This window comes from Danio aesculapii, chromosome 7, assembly GCF_903798145.1.
Source record: "Danio aesculapii chromosome 7, fDanAes4.1, whole genome shotgun sequence".
In the NCBI taxonomy this organism is placed as follows: Eukaryota; Metazoa; Chordata; class Actinopteri; order Cypriniformes; family Danionidae; genus Danio; species Danio aesculapii.
The window spans coordinates 1,455,304-1,467,281 of record NC_079441.1 but is presented as its reverse complement, the minus strand read 5'-3'; the positions used below and the strand labels follow the sequence as shown (position 1 = coordinate 1,467,281).

Below are 11,978 nucleotides of genomic sequence, written 5' to 3'. Positions count from 1 at the left end.
TTGACAGTGTTAATCGACAGTTGTTGAGCTCTAGAAAACCAGTAATAGGCAGTTTTGTCGGTTAGATTTTAAAAAAAAAGGCGGGAAAACTTAACAAGGGTTATTATCTATGCCCCATAGTTCTATATAGTAAGTATGTTAGGTTATGTAAAAACTATGTAATCCAAATTAATGGACCCTTACGATATTGAATAGTGTATATGCAGAAGTATACAGAAGGACTTTTAATTTTTCAGTAACCTGGGTCACATGCTTCTGGTGAACTGTATACAATCGTTATAAAATAGCTTTGTTTCAGGTCAGGTCTTCACTCCCTGATTGATATACGATATGAAGTGGGTCTCAGAATATACAAGAAGCACTGCATTAAACTACATTGTTCTGCGCCATGTCTTTAAAATATGACAATTTATTTTACCCAGTATTTTCAATGGAGTTTCAGTGCTAGACTGCTGACCCAGACGGCTTTTCATCTCATTTTACACTCAATAACTTGTATTTTAATTACATTACAACATCGATGCTGTAAAAGGAACCAGATAAAATTGAAAAAAGTCACATTAACCGTTCACCTGAAGTTTATCGGTATGGAAAGAAACGTAAGCTGTGCATATACCCTATTATATTGGAAATAAATATCTAAATATAAGATATCTTTACATTATATTTAGCATAAAATAAAAGGTTTAGATTTTTGGTGTGTATTTTAATGATATTTTCCAGTTGGGTTCTCATTTACTGACAGTAAATAATAAATCATGTTTTGTCATGATAGTCTTTGTTTTATATCTGATTAATGCTTATTTTTTTAAACATTTAATTGGTCTTAATATAGTGGAACTCGCTAGCCATAGATATATACACTAGATGTCGTGTAGGCTATATTGTTGTCTTTTTGAATGAATGCGTCAATAGAGCCGCCATCTTGGTACAGGAAGGGTAGTGTTCAGTGTATGTCTATGAGTCAATTCATTGATTCATTTGGGAATGACTCTTTTTGTATGGGTCATAACAGTGTAATCTATGGAGCTCTACCCTGTAATATGACGGCGATACGCGATATCTAGTATATTTATGACCACTAGCGTAGAGTTTATATCTAACAAATCAGTTAAAAAGCCAAATTGAAATTCTGCATGTTTTTGTTGTGAGATGATAAAGCTGTGGTAAGCTGATGTAAATCTACACGATATGTCAGGGGTCACCAATCTCGGTCCTGGAGGGCCGGTGTCCCTGCAGGGTTTAGCTCCAACTTGCCTCAACACACCTGGCTGGGTGTTTCAAGTATACCTAGTAAGACCTTGATTAGCTCATTCAGGTGTGTTTGATTAGGGTTGGAGCTAAAATCTGCAGGACACCGGCCCTCCAGGAACAAGTTTGGTGACCCCTGCTATATGTAGTCACACAATACTGATGTTGATTAAATTACCAATGAATTTTTTAAGCAATAACAATAATAAATCACACACAATTCAAATGTATCACCATTTAAAATCTGGGTGAGTAATAAAAAAAGGCCTGCTACACAAAATTAGCCATCTTTATTTATATATTTACACTGAAAAGCAGTTTCAATAAAAGATTGCTCACAAAATACATTACAAAACAGACAAGAAACACATTTAAAGTGAACACGTCATACTCTTAAGCTCTTATTTTATTTAAACTTAAAAAATAAAATTTAAACTTATAAAACTTAATTCGAAATATGAAGCCATTATCCGCAGTTCACAAAAATAAGTTATTTTTTTCACCATTTTATTTTATTACCATTTATTACCATCTTTTTTACCAATAGTAAAGGTTTAAAAACATTTAGAACTAACTTGATATGCAATTTGGCACTGCACACTATTAAACACGACACAAGTATAACAAAATACAAAATGTAAACAAGACAATATAGTGACAATTCCACTCGTCGTCCCTGAAGAACTTGAGAAAAACATTAAATTCTTAAAGACATTCAGTTTTGGTCTCTGCAACACATCATTTTTCACAATCATGAAAATAAGTTAAAATTACTATAATTAACAAACGTATATTACCATTTAAAATGGAGAAAAAAGCATAAATGTGCAAATATAGATCAAAAGCATAAACACAGCACACACTCACTGACTGTATGAATGATCTAAAATTGAAAACACATTACAATGCAGGCGGTAGAGCTGTGGCGATAAATCGAATTGGGAAATTATTCTGCAATTATTCTCTCAGATTGTCTGAATGTGTTGCAATTAAACAATAGATTCTGAACTCAGTTTTTGCCAACAGATGGCGCTGTTTGCTTTACACACAACACTTGATCCTAAAATAAATAATAAAATGGGGGTAATGATTTCAGTAAAACCATAAATACACTGGTTTGCTCAGATCGCCCCCGAGTGGTGAATCAGTAAACAACTTTAACAGTTTTAAACAGAGTTTGTAGACTATTTTAATATGACATTTGTAAAATCTAAATGTACAGTAGTAGCTAATAGTCTCTTAATGTCCTGTTTAGCAAAGCCCACCATGGAACAAACAATATAAGTCCTGAAATTTAAAAAAAGTGCACATATTACACTTAATATTTAATGAAATTAGAGAATTAGCTAATTACTTTTGATAGATTATATCTGACTAGCAGGTCCCTCCCATGTGGTGTTTTGAATGTTCAAAATCATTGGATCAGTTGTTTCGAAGCTTTGAAAAGCCTAATTTCTCCAAGCACTATCTGAGTGTTTGGCTAAAAAACTATCGTAGAGTGCCGTCTGTTGGTAAAACTAGCTTAGAGCACCATCTGCTGTAAAAACTAGACTAGATTGCCATCTGCTCTTAAATCTAGTCCAGAGCGCCATCTGCTGGTACATCTGGTCTAGAGTACCGTCTGCTGTTAAACACTAGCCTAGAGCGCCGTCTGCTGTTAAACACTAGCCTAGAGCACCGTCTGCTGTTAAACACTAGCCTAGAGCGCCGTCTGCTGTTAAACTAGCCTAGAGCGCCGTCTGCTGTTAAAAACTAGCCTAGAGCGCCGTCTGCTGTTAAACACTAGCCTAGAGCGCCGTCTGCTGTTAAACACTAGCCTAGAGCGCCGTCTGCTGTTAATCTAGTCTAGAGCGCCGTCTGCTGTTAAACTAGCCTAGAGCGCCGCCTGCCGTTAAAACTAACTAAGAGTGCCATCTGCTGTTAAACTAGCCTGGAGCACCGTCTGCTGGTAAACACTAGTTTAGAGCGCCGTCTGCTGTTAAAACTTGACTAGAGCGCCGTCTGCTGATAAACACTAGCCTAGAGCGCCATCTGCTGTTAAACACTAGCCTAGAGCATCGTCTGCTGTTAAAACTAGACTAGAGCGCCGTCTGCTGTTAAACTAGCCTAGAGCAACGTCTCCTGTTAAACTAGCCTAGAGCGCCGTCTGCTGTTAAACTACCCTAGAGCGCCGTCTGCTGTTAAATTAGCCTAGAGCACCATCTGCTGTTAAACTAGCCTAGAGCGCCGTCTGCTGTTAAACTACCCTAGAGCGCCGTCTGCTGCTAAACACTAGCCTAGAGCACCATCTGCTGTTAAACTAGCCTAGAGCGCCGTCTGCTGTTAAACTACCCTAGAGCACCATCTGCTGTTAAACTAGCCTAGAGCGCCGTCTGCTGTTAAACACTAGCCTAGAGCACCATCTGCTGTTAAACTAGCCTAGAGCGCTGTCTGCTGTTAAACACTAGCCTAGAGCGCCGTCTGCTGTTAAACTAGCCTAGAGCGCCGCCTGCTGTTAAAAACTAGCCTAACCAAGAGTGCCATCTGCTGTTAAAATTAGCCTAGAGCACCGTCTGCTGTTAAATCTAGTCTAGAGAGGTGAATGCTGGTAAACACTAGCCTAGAGCACCGTCTGTTGTTAACATTAGCCTAGAGCGATGTCTGCTGTTAAACTAGCCTAGAGCACCGTCTGTTGTTAACATTAGCCTGGAGCGCTGTCTGCTGTTAAACTAGCCTAGAGCACCGTCTGTTGTTAACATTAGCCTAGAGCGCTGTCTGCTGTTAAACTAGCCTAGAGCACCGTCTGTTGTTAACATTAGCCTAGAGCGCTGTCTGCTGTTAAACTAGCCTAGAGCACCGTCTGTTGTTAACATTAGCCTAGAGCGCCGTCTGCTGTTAAACTAGCCTAGAGCACCGTCTGCTGCTAACATTAGCCTAGAGCGCTGTCTGCTGTTAAACTAGCCTAGAGCACCGTCTGTTGTTAACATTAGCCTAGAGCGCTGTCTGCTGTTAACGTCTTTTGTGCCCAGCATAACTTCGTCTCTACTCTAAAATCGCATTTATTGGTAACCCAGCATAAGAAACTATCCGCAAATTGCAACCTGTCGATTTATCGCCCCAGCCCAAACAGACAGTAGTTTTTAAAGCAGTTTTTCTGTGTTGTTTTTGTTCACTCCTGTTGCTCCAGAATGAGCTCCGTCAGCCGGTTGATGTCTCGAATGTTGGGATGGCACTGTAATATCATGATAATCACGCTTTCCTGACCCGGAAAGATGGACACTAGGCTCTGCTGCAGCCTCCTCGTATCCTCCAACGACCTCTCGTAGACTTCCTGACCGGCTGATGACATTTGTGCCCGGCCATGACCACCTGGTGTCCAGTCGCGGTACTGCAGGCCATCAGTGTGTGCTCGTGGAGCAGGAGCCGCAGACGCCGGAGAAGACACACCGGCAAATGAGTGACTGCTGGGAACAGGTGAACTGCTGACAAAAAATAAATAAAATAAAGGGAACTTTAAATATCTACATATGATAAAAGAATACATTTTTGTCAGATTTCTAGAGCAGGGTGTTTCATCTGCCCGACTCACTGCAGAGTTAATTGTGCACCCCATCTCTCCTGTTTCCACTCGAACTGTTGGTCTGGAGCTCCACAGGGTCAATATACATGACCGGCTACTATACCCAAAACTTTGGTCACTCCTGCAAATGCCAAACGCCGGTTTCAGTGGTGCAGCAGTGAAGATCTTGGGCTGTGGACACTGTGAAACATGTACTGCTCTCTGATGAGTCCACCTTCACTGTCTTTCCCACATCCGGGAGAGTTACAGTGTGGAGAAGCCCCAAAGAAGCATCCCACCCAGACTGCTGATGCCCAGAGTGCAGCATGGGGGGATCAGTGATGGTTTGGGTTGTAATATCATAGCATTCCCTAGGCTCAATACTTGTGCTAGATGGGCGCTGGTTCATTGGCAAGGACTACCCAACCATTCTGGAGGACTATGTACACCCAATGGGTCAAACATTGTATCCTGAAGGTGGTGGTGTGTATCAGGATGATAACGCACCAATACACACAGCAAGACTGGTGACAGAGTGGTTTGATGGACATGAAAGGTAACATCTTACATGGCCTGCACAGTACCCAGACCTAAACATTATTGAGACCTTTGTGTGTTTCGGAGGAGAGAGACGGAAAAGGTTTTCCTCCAGCAGCATCACAGTGACCTGAACACTATTCTGAAGAAGAACGACTCAGAATCCATCTGGCTGCTGTGCAGAAGTCTGTCATTCTCAAGATGCTGTTACGGCTCTGATTGGTCAGATGGACCTAATTCACTCTGATCGGTCAGATACTTCACTATGACTTGTCAGATGACCCTACTTTACTCTGATTGGTCAGATGACCCTACTTTGTTCTGATTGGTCAGATGACCCCACTGTGGTCTGATTGGTTAGATGACCCTACCTTAATCTAATCCTTTGATTTTATTGGTCAGTTGGCCCTACTTCCCTCTGATTGGTCAGAGAGTTGTAAATCTCTCTGATTGGTCAGATGCTTCTACTTTTCTCTGATTAGTCAGATGACCCCACTGTGCTCTGATTGGTTAGATGACCTTACTTTAATCTAATCCTTTGCTTTTATTGGCCAGTTGGCCCTACTTCCCTCTGATTGGTCAGATAGTTTTAATTCACTCTGATTGCTCCGATGCTCCTACTTTGCTGATTGGTCAGATGACCCCACTGTGCTTTGATTGTTTAGATGAACCAACTGTAATCCTTTGCTTTTATTGGTCAGTTGGCCCAACTCCCCTCTGATTGGTCACATGACTTTGTCATGCTCTGATTGGTCAGTTGACTCTAATGTGCTGTGACTGGTTAAATGACCTTGCTTTTCTCTGATTAGTCAGATGACCCCACTGTGCTCTGATTGGTTAGATGACCTTACTTTAATCTAATCCTTTGCTTTTATTGGTCAGTTGGCCCTACTCCGCTTTGATTGGTCACAGGACTTTGTTATGCTCTGATTGGTCAGATGGCCCTAATTTACTCTAATTGGTCAGATGACTCTAATGTGCTCTGATTGGTTAGATGACCTTACTTTAATCTAATCCTTTGCTTTTATTGGTCAGTTGGCCCTACTCCGCTCTGATTGGTCACAGGACTTTGTTATGCTCTGATTGGTCAGATGGCCCTAATTTACTCTAATTGGTCAGATGACTCTAATGTGCTGTGACTGGTTAAATGACCTTGCTTTTCTCTGATTGGTCAGATGGCCCTAATTTACTCTGATTGGTCAGATAACTGTAATGTGGTGTGACTGGTTAAATGACCTTACTGGTTATTATTTAACCTTTCTGCTTATATTCGCACTCTGCTTAGATGCATTTTGTTACCCTGTACTGTACATGTGTAAAGACAATAAAAAGATGAATGTACTCTAATCTAATATGGTGTTTAAACTCAAATCACTGATGATCTAGCTCCTCTGATGCGTGTTCTTATTTACCTGTTGTGTTTATGTAGAAAGTCTCTCAGGTGTGGCCCACCTCGACCCAGAGGATCATCAGGTAGCATGAACTGATCTCCAGCAAACACATACTGCAGCAAACTGAAGAAAACACAGTCACACACACAACACTACCACACCTGCACAAGTATAAGTGTGTAGTATGAGTGTAAAAGGCTCACCTTTTCTTGATGATGTCTCTCCACGCGGGCGACTCGTCCACTAGATCTCTCAGGTTGTCGTTGGTCACAATCACACCATTCATCTTCTGCGCTAAATCCAGCATGAACCTGGAGAAAAGCACTCAGTGCTCATTTATTCTGCCAAACCCACACCACTGGCCATTATTTGTGCACGTTTATCAGGAAGTGATGATTCTATTCTCGTTTGCTTCTCATTTGGATGCTTTATTCACTAATGTATTATGCAGTATTACAGTTTTGGCCATAAATCTAATTCGCACCTTCAGATGGAGACCTAGTTAATGAAGAAAGAAAGTCTCACATGTTTGGATCAACACATGAGGGAGAGTAAATGAAGACAGTAATGATTGTGTGTGTGTTGTGATGAATTGAGGGTGTTGTGTGTGAATGATGGTGTTACCGGTCATCATATGAGATGATCCTCTTGCCCTCCACCTCTCTGGATGGTGTGTATGACAGCAAACCCAGATCATGCAGTTCATTCAGATAGTGCTTCTCTGCACAGAACACACAACAGCTCAGGTCACACTATAGTAAAAGCCCGTTTACAAGCAAACCTCTCAGGATTCATGATCATCTCACACATTCATTCATTCTAATTCACAATGCCTTACACTGCGCTGATTGGTCTGATGATCTTATTGTGCTCTGATTGGTCTGTGCTCTAAATGGTCAGATAGCCTTAAATCATTCTGATTGATCAGATACTTCTCTCTGACTTGTTAAGTGACTCAACTTCATTCTGATTGGTCAGATGACCCTACTTGGCTCTGATTGGTCTGATGGCCCTAATTCACTCTGATTGGTCAGATAACTCTACTTGTGCTGTGACTGGTTAAATGGCCTTTTTTTGCTCTGACTTTTCTTTGCTACCTTACTTTAATCTAATCCTTTTCTTGTATTGGTCAGCTGGTCCAACTTCCTTCTGATTGGTTAGATGACCATACTTTAATCTAATCCTTTGTTTTATTGGTCAGTTGGCCCTAATTCACTCTGATTGGTCAGATGACCTTAATTTATTCTGATTGAACAGATACTTCACTCTGACTTGTTCGGTGATCCAACTTCACTCTGATTGGTCAGATAACCCGAATTCACTCTGAGCAGTCAAATACTTACCTCTAATTGGTCATATAGCCCTACTTCACTCTGATTGGTCAGATGACCTTGCTCTGCTCTAATTGGTCAGATGGACCTAATTCCCTCTGATCGGTCAGATACTTCACTCTGATTGGTCAGATGCCTCTACTTTGCTCTAATTGGTCAAACTTTAATCTAATTCTTTGCATTTATTAGATAGTTGTAATTCACTGATTGGTCAGATGCTCCTACTTTGCTCTGATTGGTCAGATGACCCCACTGTGCTCTGATTGGTTAGATGACCCTACTTTAATCCATTGCTTTTATTAGTCAGTTGGCTCTACTCCCCTCTGATTGGTCACATGACTTTGTTATGCTCTGATTGGTCACATGACTTTGTTATGCTCTGATTGGTCAGATGACTTTAATGTGCTGTGACTGGTTAAATGACCTTGCTTTTCTCTGATTAGTCAGATGACCCCACTGTGCTCTGATTGGTTAGCTGACCTTACTTTAATCTAATCCTTTGCTTTTATTGGTCAGCTGACCCTACTTCCCTCTGATTGGTCAGATAGTTGTAATTCACTCTGATTTCTCAGATGCTCCTACTTTGCTGATTGGTCAGATGACCCCACTGTGCTCTGATTGGTTAGATGACCCTACTTTAATCCTTTGCTTTTATTGGTCAGTTGGCCCTACTCCCCTCTGATTGGTCACATGACTTTGTTATGCTCTGATTGGTCAGATGACTAATGTGCTGTGACTGGTTAAATGACCTTGCTTTTCTCTGATTAGTCAGATGACCCCACTGTGCTCTGATTGGTTAGATGACCTTACTTTAATCTAATCCTTTGCTTTTATTGGTCAGTTGGCCCTAATTTACTCTGATTGGTCAGAGAGTTGTAAATCACTCTGATTGGTCAGATGCTCCTACTTTGCTCTGATTAGTCAAATGACCCCACTGTGCTCTGATTGGTTAGATGACCCTACCTTGGTCTAATCCTCTGCTTTTATTGGTCAGTTGGCCCTACTTCCCTCTGATTGGTCTCATGACTTTGTTATGCTCTAATTGGCAGATGGTTCTAAATCACTCTGATTGGTCAGATGCTCCTACTTGATTGGTCAGATGACACTAATTTAATCAAACCTTTGCTATTATTGTCAGGGTTCTGCCACTCTGGTCTTGTAAATTCTTGTTTTGGTGGCAGAGTCCGGACACTAGCTCTGTTTTGTCTTGTCCTGTACTGCTTGGGTCGAGCACTTGTTTTGTCATTGTCTGGGTTGCGCGTCATCAAAGGTGCGCGCGGACCGTGCGCGCTCCCGCTTGACGCGGGCGCGCGGGGTCTGCGCGTCCTTGGGACGCGCGCTCTTGTACTCGTGTTTGTGTTTTGTTTCGTCAGCATCGCGCTGTTTCATTCTCAGCGTCTCCGTCTTGTTGGTTTCGGTTTTGGTTGGCGCTGAGATGAAACATGCGCGTTGCATTTATGTGAGCGCACGGTAAGGTGTTCACTTATCGTGTGCTCGTGTCTTGCGTCTGTTGTCAAAGCACGTGGCTCTGTGTTTACATTGGTCGCGTGCTTTTGTTGTGTGCTTCAGTGTTTGTCCAGTCATAAGAACACTCAGTTAATGAGTTCTCTCATTGGCTGCGTGTTCTTGTCCTGTTTAATGTGAGCACCTGGCTTGTGTTGTCTCTTTGTGTCAGGTGCTCTCCCGTCTATTGTCTAGTCCCACCCTCCTTGTTACCCATTATTAGTTAATTATGTTCATCTGTTTGTGTATTAATTTCTCCTGCTTATATTCTCCTGATGTCTGCTGTCCTGTGCCAGTTCGTCGTCGATAATTCCTTGTCCTGTTGTGTCCAGCCTTGCTTCGTCCAGCCAACCCAGTCAAGTTTGTTTCTCTGTTTGTGTTATAGTTTAGTGTTTTCCCCCTCGGGGTGGTTTTTGTTGTTCTTTTGTTTTATTTTATTAAACAATTTTACTTTACTCTGCATTTGGGTCCTCGCCCCTTTTTTCCCTCTCTGAACCGTGACAGTACGAACTGGCCACATGAGGACCCAGCGGAGTAAAGATGGCTCCCTCTCCAGCCGCATTTCCCAGTTCCTGCATCTGCAATCACTGCAGCAACGCGGCTCGGATCTTGAGGAGTTTGCGGATAAATTCCGTAGGGCAGCTGAGGGGCTACATTTAAATGACTGGTTGCTGATGACCCACCTAAATTTTGCTCTGGACAAGCCCCTTCTTCCTCTGCAGATCCAGAGAATGGTGGGCTGGTCATACCAGCAATTTATTGCTTACATGGTTCAGCAGAAGGAGAGAGTGATCCTTCAAGAGGAGAGCATCCCTTGCACCACCACCAGCACCACCTCCCAGCCCATGTCCAGCCCTCAAGGACTGACCCGCACTCAGAAGCGGAGGTTAAAGAGGAAGGCCTCTGCTGCAGTGTCGGCTCCAGCCCCAGAGCGCCCGCCAGTGTCGGCTCCAGCCCCAGAGCGCCCGCCAGTGTCGGCTCCAGCCCCAGAGCGCCCGCCAGTGTCGGCTCCAGCCCCAGAGCGCCCGCCAGTGTCGGCTCCAGCCCCAGAGCGCCCGCCAGTGTCGGCTCCAGCCCCAGAGCACCCGCCAGTGTCGGCTCCAGCCCCAGATCGCCCGCCAGTGTCGGCTCCAGCCCCAGAGCGCCCGCCAGTGTCGGCTCCAGCCCCAGAGCGCCCGCCAGTGTCGGCTCCAGCCCCAGAGCGCCCGCCAGTGTCGGCTCCAGCCCCAGAGCGCCGCTCCGTGTCGGCTCCAGCCCCGGTCATTGCCTTGCCGGCACCACCCAGACGTCTTGCCCTGCCGGCTCCAGCCCCGGTCATTGCCTTGCCGGGCAATGACTCCAGCCGACTCCAGCCCCGCCGGCTCCCCACAGGCCTCCAGCCCTGCTGGCTCCCATCAGGCAACCTGCCTTGTCTCCCCTGACAGACTGTCCCTGGGTCGTCCCTCCTGCTCCTCCCTGGTGTGCCCCTCTACCACCCTGGACGGACCCTCCGGCTCAGCCCTGGTTTCCTGCCGGGGCTATTGACCCATTGAACCCCGCCCTGGACTGTCCCTCTGGTCCCGCCCTGGACTGTACCTCCTGTTCCTCCCTGGTCTTGCCCTCCCATCCCTCCCTTGTTCGTTTTGTTGGGTCTGGCTTGGCTCCCCTCCCTCCCCCCCTTTATGTTATCTTGCCTGTTCACTTCCCTGTCTTGTGTTTGTTGATGTTGCCTGTTTTGTTGTCTTGTGTTGTTTCTTGTTTGTCTTGTACCTTGTTGGATGTTCCCTTTAGGGACGCCAGGTGGCGTCCCTTTTGGGGGGGGCTAGTGTCAGGGTTCTGCCACTCTGGTCTTGTAAATTCTTGTTTTGGTGGCAGAGTCCGGACACTAGCTCTGTTTTGTCTTGTCCTGTACTGCTTGGGTCGAGCACTTGTTTTGTCATTGTCTGGGTTGCGCGTCATCAAAGGTGCGCGCGGACCGTGCGCGCTCCCGCTTGACGCGGGCGCGCGGGGTCTGCGCGTCCTTGGGACACGCGCTCTTGTACTCGTGTTTGTGTTTTGTTTCGTCAGCATCGCGCTGTTTCATTCTCAGCGTCTCCGTCTTGTTGGTTTCGGTTTTGGTTGGCGCTGAGATGAAACATGCGCGTTGCATTTATGTGAGCGCACGGTAAGGTGTTCACTTATCGTGTGCTCGTGTCTTGCGTCTGTTGTGAAAGCACGTGGCTCTGTGTTTACATTGGTCGCGTGCTTTTGTTGTGTGCTTCAGTGTTTGTCCAGTCATAAGAACACTCAGTTAATGAGTTCTCTCATTGGCTGCGTGTTCTTGTCCTGTTTAATGTGAGCACCTGGCTTGTGTTGTCTCTTTGTGTCAGGTGCTCTCCCGTCTATTGTCTAGTCCCACCCTCCTTGTTACCCATTATTAGTTAATTATGTTCATCTGTTTGTGTATTA

The 11,978-nt window shown here is 44.4% G+C and overlaps 1 protein-coding gene across 1 annotated transcript in view; it reads right to left on the bottom strand.

Moving 5' to 3' along the window:
* Positions 1-1,522: 1,522 nt before the first annotated feature.
* The window catches only part of khnyn (KH and NYN domain containing), a 28,232-nt gene continuing 17,776 nt past the window's right edge, over positions 1,523-11,978 (bottom strand). The window contains 4 exon segments of the mRNA XM_056460855.1: positions 1,523-4,712; positions 6,739-6,840; positions 6,921-7,028; positions 7,342-7,438. Coding sequence (XP_056316830.1) covers positions 4,400-4,712; positions 6,739-6,840; positions 6,921-7,028; positions 7,342-7,438 — 620 coding nt within the window. The 3' untranslated portion in view covers positions 1,523-4,399.